Source organism: Maylandia zebra, linkage group LG20 (assembly GCF_041146795.1).
Source record: "Maylandia zebra isolate NMK-2024a linkage group LG20, Mzebra_GT3a, whole genome shotgun sequence".
Classification (NCBI taxonomy): domain Eukaryota; kingdom Metazoa; phylum Chordata; class Actinopteri; order Cichliformes; family Cichlidae; genus Maylandia; species Maylandia zebra.
The window spans coordinates 24,341,106-24,353,636 of record NC_135186.1 but is presented as its reverse complement, the minus strand read 5'-3'; the positions used below and the strand labels follow the sequence as shown (position 1 = coordinate 24,353,636).

Here is a 12,531-nt window from a genome sequence, read left to right as displayed (position 1 = left end):
TACACTAGCTGTTATAGCAGACAGTTTAATGTAAACACAATAACCTCAATAATGGCTAAGAAACTTCTTTTGGCTGTTCCCTTAAGAGGTCAGCACAACAAATCATCAGCCTCCATTTCCCACTATCCCAAGCTGTCCTTTTCACATCAGCCCTCTGCATGTTCACCACAACTACATCCATGAACCTCTTCTGAGGTTTTCCTCTTGCCGGGAAGCATATTCAGCATCCATTGTCCAGTATAGCCACTGTCCTTCCTCTTCACATGTCCAAACCATCTCAGCCTTGCCTCTTTATCACCAAACTGCTTAACCCGAGTTGTCCCTCTTATGTGCTCATTTCTAATCTTGTCCATCCTGGTCACTCCCGATCTTAGCATCTTCAATCCTGCCACCTGCAGCTCTCGCCTTCCTGGATATTCTTCTTCCATCTGAAAACATAGTCCACGGAGACTCCTGACCTAATTTGTCAACCTGTCCATCATCACTGCAAATAAAGAGAGCCAATTCCTGATGTAATCCCATCACCACCTTGAACCCATCTAGCCTTTGACCACTGTCTCACTATAAGACACACTAACCAAGCAAAGTAGTATAAAAAGTAAAAGGATGTTATGTATTGGTACAGACTCCAACCTTCATTCTCCTCCACTTTTCTAGTAAGAGAAAACTGAAGCATACAATTAAGAAGATGTGGTCCATAACAAATGTCCGTGTGGGAGCAGCAAACCATGCTGAAGAGCAGTGCGTGGGAATTAACCCTCAGTTGCCCAGAGCCCTCTGAATACCACCCAGGTATTCAGCACATCTCCGTGGGACCACCTTAAAAGATTGAGAAGCCAGTGAACCACTAGGAGCGTCTGTCTGGTATAACTGTGTTTTAAGGTGGACTGACATCTACTTGATCTTGCCAGCTACCTCCACTGTGTGTGTCGCCTTTAACAGACAACCCTAGAAGTGTCAGTTACCGCGATATCTTGAAGAGGAGATCCCGCGATAGCACGACCGAGTTGCAACTCGTTTGCTTATTGGTCTGAGGGTACTGTTGTAAGATGGCGCCCAACGAAATATGAGTGGTCTACAGAAAGAAAAACTGCAGCTAACCATCTAACGAAAATCGAGGGGAAATAAAGAATAACCCAGCCACAGAAAACACCGAAATCACTTCGATTTCCTGCTTGTTGTAAGAGGAGTGGCGTTTCGAGGGCAGAGAAGCGGCTCAGACCTCGGCCCGGTTGAGGAAGAGAGGTAGCTAACGCGCCTGCTAACGTTAGCCTGCTGGCTTTAGAGAAAACAGAAAAAAATGTAGTCGGTGTAACGTTACCGATACAAGAGAGCTAGCCGAGCTGCCGCTGCTTCCTGTTTAGATGTCGCCTGCGTGGATGCCGACGTGTGCCTGTTTGTGTGCACGGTGGCGTTTATACGCGTTTCCAAACACAGCTGTGACTGCATCTGATTTGCAAACAACACGCGGCTAGTTAGCAGTGCACCTGGCTAACCTAGCGCCTTGTGTAATCAGCTGTTAGATTGGCTGCTTTCAAAATATCGACCCATACGTTTAATAATAACACAGTTACTGTTTAAAACTTGCATCGTTTCCTTATGCAGCGCTTTCCATCGGTGGCTTGAATACTGCATCAGATTTGGAAAGTGACCGCGCTTTTGTCCCAGCTCGTTTTCAGTCAGTCAGAATTAACCCTTTCCTATTACTATCGCTGTGCGCTGCAGCTGGACAGTGAGCTGTAGGTCAGTTTGTAAACACTAGTGAAACCGATGCCAGCGCAGCGATTATCATCTTCTGTATTTAATGCATTTGAGAAATGAATGGAGAAGTGTATTGTACCGATTTTAAGAATAAGGGTGATGTGCAAAGCTGTAAAATATAAAAGGGATAAACATGATAGGCCGTACTTTGAAGATACGGGAAAGAGTTGTTGAAGCTCTGTTAAAGAGAGGGACCATCGGCGAGCAGCTCTATGACTTCATCCCACGAAAGAGCACTATAGGGTGTTTACCTTGAAGGAGTTGATCACGACGTAATAGAGACGGTTTGCACTGGTGATGGACAGGCTGACAGATGAGGTCAGGCAAGAGTCTCCGTGCACTGTGATGGCAGACGACATTTGTAGTGAGAGCAGGAAACCGGTGGAGGTATGATCTGGAGAGAAGAGGAATGAAAGGCAGTTCAAGGAAGATGGACTACATATGTGTGAATGAGGGGGAGACAGATGAAAAGATGAAGCTGCAAGGAGGAGATGCAGTAAAGGTGGATAGGTTTATATACCTGTGGTGTACCATCCAAAGCAAGGGACAATGCACCATTGAAATGAAGAAGAGAGCACAGGATTTATGATAGAAGGAAGAGTAAAAGACAAGAATTACAAGATGGCTGTGACATCTGCTATGATGGATGGTTTGGAGACACTGGCACTGAAGGACGGGATCAGAAATGAGTGATTCAAGAGGCAAAGTTGGAGAGGTGGTTTGGACATGTGCAGAGGAATAGTTGGTAGACAGGATAAAGGATATTCAGTATGGAGCTGCCAGATGGGAGGAAAAGGGGAGGACCATAGACAAGATTCATGGCTAAAGTGAGGGAGAACATGCAGGGCATTGGTGTGGTGGAGGGGGATGCAAGGACTATGGTTAGATGGAGGAAGATACTCTGCTTTGGCCACCCCAAGAGGGAGCGGCTGAAAAAAAGGATGATCTTTAGTACATCTGTGTTGTCAAGCGTTACTGAAATTTCTGTTCATGTTACTGTTAATGGGCTTTGATTTAAAACTGTGCTAAATTAAATTAACTTTCCTTCACAGGAGAGAAAACTGTCAGCAGCGATGAATAACTCACTGGACGGTACAGGCTCCTATGAGGAGCTAGTTAGGCAGAAAGCTCGTAGCATTCCTCAGCATCGCATGAAGGAGTTCCTGGAGTCCCTGGCCAGCAAAGGTCCAGACGCCCTGCAAGAGTTCAGCCAACAAAGCGGAGACACTACAACCACTACCACTACTATGGTGTACCAGCAAGAGACTAACTGCATCTACACAGACAGCACAGAGGTGGCAGGGTCATTGCTTGAGCTGGCATGTCCGGTAAATAACTACTCTAAATGATTAAAACCCAGTCTTTAAAAAGATTAAAAAATGAAGATTGGACTGCTTTCTGATGCAGGTGCAGGTGCAGGTCCAGCCACAGCAGCAACAGATACAGGAGAACACGTCTCAGCAGCAGCCTGTGCAACAGAATACAGAGCAGCAGATAGTACAGGTCTGTACTTCTATTAGGTCTTTGTGCTGTGTATATCATTAAACTTGTTAATAATTAATTTCCCGAACTGCTGGCTTTTATTTTCAGGTGCAGATCCAGGGTCAGCAGCAAGGTCAGATGCTGGGCCAGGTTCTTCAAGTGCCCTCTGGCTCCCATCAACAGCTACAAGGTGTGACTACTGCACAGCTGATTCAGTCTGGGGAGCTTACAGAAGAGCAGCACCAACAAGTAAGTACAAAACAAATTCTCAGGATTGCAAATATTTAGTCAGTCACTTTGAATTTAATATTTTTCATCTTTACACTGGTATTAGCTGCAAGCGCAGTTGGTGGCAGCTGTTGCAGGGGGACAGCAGATCCAAATTCAGACAGTGGGGGCCCTCTCTCCCACCCAGCATCAAGACAGTGCAGAGAGGAGAGTAATGGGAACTACAGTTGCCACATCTCAGGGGGCAGGTGTCCTCCAGCCAGCTAAGAAGCGTAAAGTGGACATGCCCATCACTGTTTCCTATGCCCTACCTGCCCAGCAGGTAGCCACAGTCCTGGCTATCCCTCAGGCACAAGGTCAGCAGCAAAGTTATGTATCTCTGCGGCCAGACCTCCTAACTGTGGACAGCTCCCACCTTTACAGTGCCACAGGTACTATTACCAGTCCCACAGGGGAGACCTGGACCATCCCTGTGTATTCTGCACCCACTGCATCTGGAGGCCGTGAGCAGGTAACGCATATTGCCATCCCACAGGAGGCTTATGGAACAGTGCAAGTTGCGGGAACAAACACTACAACAATGCCAACACAAGTTACTATTGAAAATGACAAGCTGAAAATCCCTGCCAGCCAAAGCCAGACAGCACAGGCTGTTTCCAGCATAACAAGCTCTGGAGCCATGGGAAGCCAGGAAGAAGTGGTGCACACGCTGGCCGCAAACACACTGTTCCCTGCTCAGTTGATGAATGGAAACATCCACATCCCCGTGGCAGTACAGGGCTACTCAAATGCTACACAGTCCCTTATTTGGGACCCACAGCAGCAGGTGCTGCATACACAGGGGTTGACAGGACAGGACGCACAGCAGCTACAGGTAATAACACAGGTATTCAGCTATGTTTATTTTCACTTTGAAATGTAGATATGGTAGTCCTCAGTGATTGAGATAACATTGTTTATGTGCTTATGCCTATGCAGGGTCAGACAGTCGTAGCAGAGGTAGATGGTCAAGGCCAGCAGCAGGTGCAGGTGCAGGAACTGCTGCTGCCTGCTACTTTGAAGCCAGAGGAGGGGCTGGAGGTGTGGCGGCTTTGGGCTCAGCGTAAAAATGCAGAATTGGACAAATCAGACAAAAATAAACTTGCGCCAATTGGCAGTAAGTGTGCATACCCAATGATTATACATGAGTTAAAATGTTTAGATAAGGCATGTGTTGCCATTTCCTTTTCTTTCTTTTTTTTTATTCCCAGTCACTTTTTTTGTTTTGTGTATTTTAGGACGGCAGGCCCTGCGTTTTCAGGAGGATTTGGTGTCATGTGCAGTTGCTGAGCTCTGTATGGGTCTCTCTTTGATGACAACAGAGGCCCGGGGACTGGAAGGGGAGACTTATGAGGCTGATGTTCTTTACTATGTTTTTCTGTGCATACAAAAAGTAAGTTCACTGTGCAGGCTTGCCCCTTATCTTCATATCTTCACCCGTTAAATATTTGTTGATCTTTATCTGGTGTGTTAATACAATTGACTCCTCCTTTTTTCTTTTTTCTTCTTACAGTACATGTTTGATAATGGTCGTGTGGATGACATTTTCTCAGATCAGTACTACACCCGCTTTGCTCAGAGTCTACACCAGATCCTGGAGCCTTGGAGGCCATCTGTCCATCCACTAGGTGAGAGCAGCACGTGTTTACCAAAGCTCAGCTGTTTTCACACATGAACTCAGGATGGTGTCAGAGAATCAGCCTGGGATAATATACAAAGTTGCTATATCTCACGGGTAGCACAGCAGAAGATAATCTGCTTCAGATACATTCTCACTATTGGAATCCTTTGTTTGGATTAGGTGAAAGAGCGTGCATGAGTCAGTGCACAGTGCCTCCTTGGCTTGGTGTAAATTTTCCAGACAATTACTTGTGCTTTTCTCACATGGGTGCAATTGGACGTTACACAGATTTTGCACTAATGAGGTGGTGGTGTAAAGACAGCTTAATGTCTCATCTGACATTTGCATTTTTTCTGTTTGGTAATGTCTAGAAAAGCTCAGTGTAGTGCAAACGGTTCTAGTGTGTCTGTATTTACTTAGGCTCAGGGACCTGCCAGGCTTGCAGCACACTGGCAGAAACCCTGAACTAGAGCTTGACTAATACAGGATCTTTTAAGACCGATACCCCTATTTGGTGATTTAATAATCTGTCAGCCAATTTTTTTTTTTTCACAAATCATAAACATATTTCCCAAATATTTGTTATGTGCAGTTACGTATGAGTCTTTACTAAGATAAGATCACAGTGCAGTTTAAAAATAAGCTTAACTTCGTCACGGGACTAGTCGTTTAGGCTCTGATCAATACATTAAGATCAGCTGGTTGTTGTTTGCAGTGTTCCAAGTATATTTTTCTAACAGGGCAAATGGCAGAGTGCCCTCTGGTGGATAAGCTATGCAACATAATAAACACACAGCATTTTCTTCATATCTCTTCTTTACATTTTTCATTTTTATTTATTGGTTGTTATAAATGCTGATAGTGATATATTAAAACCTAGCAAAAATCAACAGATATATCATACAGGCTCTGACCTGAACTGCATATTAATTTAACTGCTGCTGTGGTCATGTTAAGAGCAGAATGTAATATACCTAGGGCTGCTCAATTAATCGAATTTTAATCACGATTACGATCTGGGCTTTCAACGATCATTAAAAATGACTGAGCCGATTATTAGCCCCTCCCTAATTTATCCGCGACACCTTAAAGGCCGGTCCGTGAAAATATTGTCGGGCATAAACCGGTCCGTGGCGCAAAAAAGGTTGGAGACTGCTGATTAAGAGGACCCGAGGGAAGCTCGGAAAGCTAAGCAGAAGTTATTTGGAGAGTGACTGCCGTTGGTTGAAAAGAGAGTTTAAAAAAAAAAACTTCAGTGGTGTTGCACACTATTTTATATTATTTTTTTTAAAGTCATTGTTAACCCTTTAAAGCCGGTCAGAGCAGCACGCTCCGTTTTGTGTAACTATTTTTAAATCCCTGTAGAACCTGAACCGTGTAAGCTAGCGCAATAATTTGTTTTGCATATGAAACCGGAGGAGTTGTACTTACATCTTATGCCATCAGCTTGTCCTCGGTCACGGTTTCGTTCCACATATAGCTTTGCAAAAATTGCATAAAAAGCGCTTGCAGGAACAAAAACATAATATTCCAGAAACACGCTTTGCCGTTCCTATCAGCTGTTCGTAACACTTCCCACATTGAAATGATGCACCTGCTGTTTTCTTTGCAAATTTGCATCATAGGATTGTTTTTTGTTTTTCCTGCAGTATATAAAAATTGCTGTATCTCCAAAATAAAACTATGAAGACACTCAAAATAAATTTCCTGTGGTGGGAAACTATTTTTTGCAACTTTATTGTATTTAAAGTTTTGAGGGATAAGCCTCTTAAATTTCTCCAAGTAGAAATATATGTAAACAAAACAAAAGCGATTTTCAAATTTTTTTGTAGTTTATTGCACTTTTTTGCAATTTATGTAATTACTATGGACTTAATGCATACATATTATTAAAATATGGGCTATAACAGTTGTATTGATGTATAGCAACTTGAAATGCTCCCACAAATGGCACTACAGCATGTAAAAAAATAATATAAGCTCTGGTGGACTTGGTTCTATAGTAGGTCTTAAAGGGTTAAATAAATATCGTCAAATAATCGTGATCTCAATTTCAGTGAAAATAATCGTGATTATCATTTTTGCCATAATCGAGCAGCCCTAAATATACCTAACAAGATGTTCTACATACAGATGCTTGTTATTTTAAAAGTCTGATCTCTGTTCTGTTTATTGTTACAACATTCTAATCCATAGTTTTCATGTGATGTCAGAGCAGGTACTTGTCCACCTGGCAGGCAAAATGGTCCTGTGCGGTCCCTTGACCTCTTCTGTGGGACTTTGGGCTATCGGATGCATTAAGCAACATTTGTTTATAGCTGCCAGAATGGTGTAGAGTATGGCACCGACAGGTCAAATTGCACCAATCCCTGCTTCTCCACAGCAACCCAGACTGTCAGTGGTGGCTCATGTAAACTGTAGCAATGATCTACCTGACGTTGGAAAAACACTCAGTCAGCTTTACTGTTATGACACGACGTTGATGTGACAAATGAATCCTAGTGTAACTTTTCTCAACTCAACAAAATGTAAGATTTATGTGTTGTAGTTTTTTTTTGGGGGGGGGGGGGGGGTTGAGCTAGCTATGTAGCGCTTACCTTTGCGTTAATTCTGAAAAATTTCTTGTTCTTCACCTCTCACATGACAGAATTATTTACCCATCCAGATCAAAATACATGTAGATGTACACACCTTGAAAGCTTTTATCCCGGTGATAGATTCTTTACACGTAGATGTCAACAAACTGCATCTGTGTGAGAGATGTCGCCACTTTTATGGACTTGAATAAAGCTGCCAGAACAGAATATTTATTCCATAAAATTTACATAAGTAGTCTTGGCTTGAGATTCAAGAGAGTCAATAAACCTCTTACCCCGCAGTACTGCCAACTGTCCACTATTGGCCGTTACAATGGAGCCATGCTTGCCCACCAGAGTAGTGAATTGGTCATTCAATTGAAAACGATGTATAGAATAAAATGAAGTGATGCTATTTTAAATCCAAGTCAGCTTCACTGGACCATCATATTGTTATGCATTATGGTGTTATACATTACAATTTTTAAATGTATAAGAGAAAGGTGACATGGTGACCTCAAGTCAGCGGTCCCCAACCCCCGGGCCTCGGAGTCGTTTGGTAAAAGGCCGCGAGAGTTGAGGCTCAGGTGTGAAATGTATGGTTTTCAGGGTTTTTATCGGTTTTCAGCGTTATTTTGTTATCGTTTTGATTGTTAACTCAGTTTTCCTGGAACTTTTCACGTGTGTTATGACTAAATCTTCTTTTTTTCGGTACCGGTACTAGTTTTATTTTGTTGTATTTATCCGCGACACATTAAAGGCCGGTCCGTGAAAATATTGTCGGACATAAACCGGTCTGTGGCGCAAAAAAGGTTGGAGACCGCTGCCTTAGGTCACATAGTAAGATGATAGGTATGTGGATTGTATAGAACTTTTTTGCTACATCAATTTCAAGTATTTATAGCTTCTTTTCTGGAAAATTCATATTTGAAGCTTTGTTGTGTGTCATGGCTTCAACTTCGTGTTTTGTCAGAATCAGTTTTATTGATCAAATGTTTGTCTGCTGAAAGATCTCGATTCAGTTCCTTTTGAACTCTTAATTGAAGGTAGATTTAAATTCTGATCAGATGTCAGTGTAATTTGTAACTTCACTGATTGGCAAAGCATGTAAATGTAAGGTGGCAATTCAGTTTATTTTTTAAGTTCCAGACCTCCAACTTTGGAGCAGTTAGCGTTAATAAATACTATGTTTAGGTTTCTTTCTAACTGTTGATCTGGGGTTTGTTTCTTAGATCTATAAACTTTCTAATTGCAGTTACCATAAAGTTTTGTTCGTGGTGGTTATAAGGCGATGAAGCACCTTTTTTGTTTTAAAAAATTTTTTTTTTTAAAAAGACCACACAGGTCCTCTAATGCAGCGGTCCCCAACCCCCGGGCCTCGGACCGGTACCGGTCCGTGAGTCGTTTGGTACGGGCCGCGAGAGTTGAGGCTCAGGTGTGAAATGTATGGTTTTCAGGATTTTATCGGTTTTCAGCGTTATTTTGTCATCGTTTTTATCGTTAACTCTGTTTTCCTCGGTCTTTTCACGTGTGTTATGAATAAATCTTCTTTTTTTCGATACCGGTACTAGTTTTATTTTGTTGTATTTATCCGCGACACCTTAAAGGCCAGTCCGTGAAAATATTGTCGGGCATAAACCGGTCCGTGGCGCAAAAAAGGTTGGGGACCGCTGCTCTAATGTGTTCTTTGCCCTCTCCTGACAGGTTATGTTATTCCCAGTCATGTGACAGAGGAGATGTTGTGGGAATGTAAACAACTAGGAGCTCATTCTCCCTCGACACTGCTAACAACTTTAATGTTCTTCAATACCAAGTGAGTACCAAGTTAGGTGCTCTGAAGTGTTATGCTTACTGGAGTAACTTTATGTGGTTGTCTCATGCTTAAGTGGGCATGATAAACCCCTGTAAATAAGAGATACTCTTCATCTACAGCACAAATAACTCTTAACCCACAGAGCTACAAAATACTAAACGAGATTCTGCACCCTCCTGTACTGGCTTCATGGTTGCTTGCAATTCCTTTTTTTTTTTTCTGTTTCTACAGGTATTTCCACCTGAAAACAGTGGATCAGCATCTAAAAGTCGCCTTTTCAAAGGTGCTCAGGCACACCCGGAAGAGTCCCAACAATCCTAAAGATAAGAGCACCAGCATTAGATACCTAAAGTCGACAGAAAGGTTCATAGGGCAGAAAGGTAAGAGCATGCTGGGATTGCATTTGTGCTGCATTTCACAGGAAACCTTGATTCTAAGGACAAACTAATGGAGACTGTATGAACACTTTTTTTTTTTTTTTCAGTGACAGATGATATGTACTCAGAGCAGCTTGAGGACCCTGAGAACCCACTGCGGTGCCCCATCAAACTCTATGATTTCTACCTCTTCAAATGGTAAATGCAAAACACTATGAAGGACACTGAAGGGAATCGGTGAATGAGATATTAAGAAGTGTAAAATGTTACCTCAAAGAGATAATCTATGCAACCAGTAAAAAGTAAATACATTTTAAACAATGTGGTGCTTTTCATGCTTTTTCACTCTGGCCGTGGTTAGTGGTTGCCTCCTTTAAATAAAACTGCATTTCTGTTAATCATATGGGAAGCGGAGTATATAGAGCAGTTTGTGCTGAGGTTCTTAAAGGTGTGAGAACACTGTTGCTAGGCAACTGACAAAATATATATATGCTATATAACTTTTCTCTTGCTCTTCTCTCCAAAAGGTGACTAATTTTTTGTTTCCTACTTTTGAGCATTACCAGTGATAAAAGCTACAAATGTTTGGCTTTCGTTGGCATTACATTGCAGTGGCACTCCATTGTTAACAAATGTTATGTTATTAATATCACATTAATATGTGATTTTGGTACCTTTTTTATTTCAGGAAATGGTGAAAATTCTTGGATTCAAGGGGCTGTATGGATATTGTCTTTTTTGTATTTATGGACTTTCAAAATTTGCAGTTGTATGATCCCAAACTGTGCTCTGTAATCAGTATGTGTACCGTAATTCACAAGATTAATGCCTGGATTTCAAACTGACCCCACACCGAGCATAAACTCCAGGGGATTTTTTTTTTTTTTTAATGTACATTTGCCAGAGGTGACTGGGGATGACTGTTGTGCTAGACTCCTTAACTACTCTGGGCTTTTAATCATTATTAGTCCATGCAGTACAGCCAACCAATGACAACAAAACTTATTTTTCTTTCTGTACTTCACATATTCATGAGAATTGTGATCAGATCATGAGCCAGATGAGCTACTGACGTTCTGGTTCCTCTTAAGGTTTACCAGAGAAGCGAGAGTACACCTGTGCCTCTCCACTGTTCTGATTGTGACACAGTGTGTTACACTTGGTTAATTTAGCTTATTTAATTTATTTGACATATTACTAAATTTAAGATTGTGGACATTGTTGTGTACTGTTTTGAGCATATAAGGTACTCTGGACAAGTTGAATCTTACCTGCTGTCCTGTTAAAAGGTAAAAATCTGTTGTGAAAGCAATCCTCACCACTAAACCTTTTGCCTCTGTTCCCACACAGAAAAGAATTGTATGCAGGTTTTTTTTTTTTGTAAGGGGGGGAATAAAACGAAACTTTGATTTGTTATATGAAGCGTTTCCTGAAAATGTCCTCACCATGTCCTCTTTGTCTCTTTCAGTCCACAGAGTGCTAAAGGTCGTAATGACACCTTCTACCTGACACCTGAGCCCGTGGTGGCTCCAAATAGCCCCATCTGGTACTCAACTCAGCCAATCCCAAAAGAACAGCTGGAGCAGATGCTCGCCCGCATCCTTGTTGTTCGTGAAATCCAGGAAGCCATTAACATGTCCGAGAACGTGCACTAGTTGGACTGAAGGAGAATGAAAAACGAACTCAGCTCTTCTTTCTTCACCAAGCCTTTGATTGCTCTTTATGAGTAGTTTTGTATACTCTCACACCCTCCTGTGGTCTTTAAGGGTGGCATGTATTGTATATGTTTATTTTCATTATGTGTCAGCATATCTCACACATACGGACTGTAAATACACGTACAACCAATAGATTGTTTGTCTTACTGAGGCAATCATTTTTTTTTTGTTTTGGCCAAAGGATTTAGTATCTAATCTTTTTATTGGACCTGAACTCTAATTTAAGTGTTATTTTTAACTGTTGGTTCTCTTTACCAACAGTCTGGAACAGCTTAATAATAATTTTCTTTCCTGTTTTGTTTTAACCTGTAATATATTTCATATATATATTTTCACTGGGGTTGGCCTGCGCTATGCTGCTTTTCTTAGACATCTCTTTTTTGTTGCTTTAGTTTTCCTCTTTTGCCTTGGTCACTATTAAGTGTCACAGTGAATACCTCAGTGGTATTAAAACTGCATTAAGTAGCCAAACGTAGGCTAAGAGCTCATTTTCAAGTTGTGGGAGTTCTTTGTGTTTTACTCTTGCCTGTCTGGAACTGAGTTTTAATGCACACACTCTGAATTGGGAGGTGACTTACATTGTTTGCTTAAACCGCAGCACCACCTGTCGGACTCGCTCAGCAGCATCAAATAGGAGGACTTTAATCTGCTCCTGTTTTGATTGCAACAATGCGTCACTGCTCTGCTCGCATTTGCTACACGCTGGAGGTGCGGTTTTGGATGCTGACTGCTGCTGGACCTTCTTTTCTTCCCAAAATTCACCTGACGAGGCATCTGTTGTATTATACATGTCTATTACAGGAGAGGTGAAAGACTCTAAAAAAAGTGGGTTAGCCGTTAATGTTCTATAATGTACAAAACTCATGCCTCCTTCATGTACTGTAATAGGTTCATCTAAGGAGAATGGCAGTGCCTG

The 12,531-nt window shown here is 41.9% G+C and overlaps 1 protein-coding gene across 2 annotated transcripts; it reads left to right on the top strand.

The window, feature by feature from the left end:
- The first annotated feature begins 981 nt into the window (after window positions 1-981).
- LOC101474648 (transcriptional regulator QRICH1) lies at window positions 982-12,103 on the top strand. 2 transcript variants are annotated; one of them, XM_012917826.4, is made up of 12 exons: window positions 982-1,245; window positions 2,814-3,089; window positions 3,169-3,264; window positions 3,352-3,492; window positions 3,578-4,357; window positions 4,450-4,627; window positions 4,749-4,903; window positions 5,024-5,138; window positions 9,412-9,520; window positions 9,752-9,900; window positions 10,005-10,095; window positions 11,366-12,103. In XM_012917826.4, the coding sequence occupies exons 2-12, from the start codon at window positions 2,835-2,837 to the stop codon at window positions 11,550-11,552; spliced, it is 2,256 nt and encodes a 751-aa protein (XP_012773280.1). In that variant the 5' UTR covers window positions 982-1,245; window positions 2,814-2,834; the 3' UTR covers window positions 11,553-12,103. The 2 variants fall into 2 exon arrangements, with proteins under 2 accessions (XP_012773280.1, XP_004546146.1); XM_004546089.5 differs by having other exon boundaries at window positions 985-1,245; window positions 3,578-4,345.
- The last annotated feature ends 428 nt before the right edge of the window (window positions 12,104-12,531 follow it).

Coding starts and splice junctions, on each gene's coding strand:
- LOC101474648 (XM_012917826.4), top strand. CDS start 2,835: ATGAATAACTCACTGGACGGTACAGGCTCCTATGAGGAGCTAGTTAGG. Junction 4,628..4,748: donor TAAACTTGCGCCAATTGGCA/GTAAGTGTGCAT, acceptor TGTGTATTTTAG/GACGGCAGGCCCTGCGTTTT. Junction 10,096..11,365: donor GATTTCTACCTCTTCAAATG/GTAAATGCAAAA, acceptor TGTCTCTTTCAG/TCCACAGAGTGCTAAAGGTC.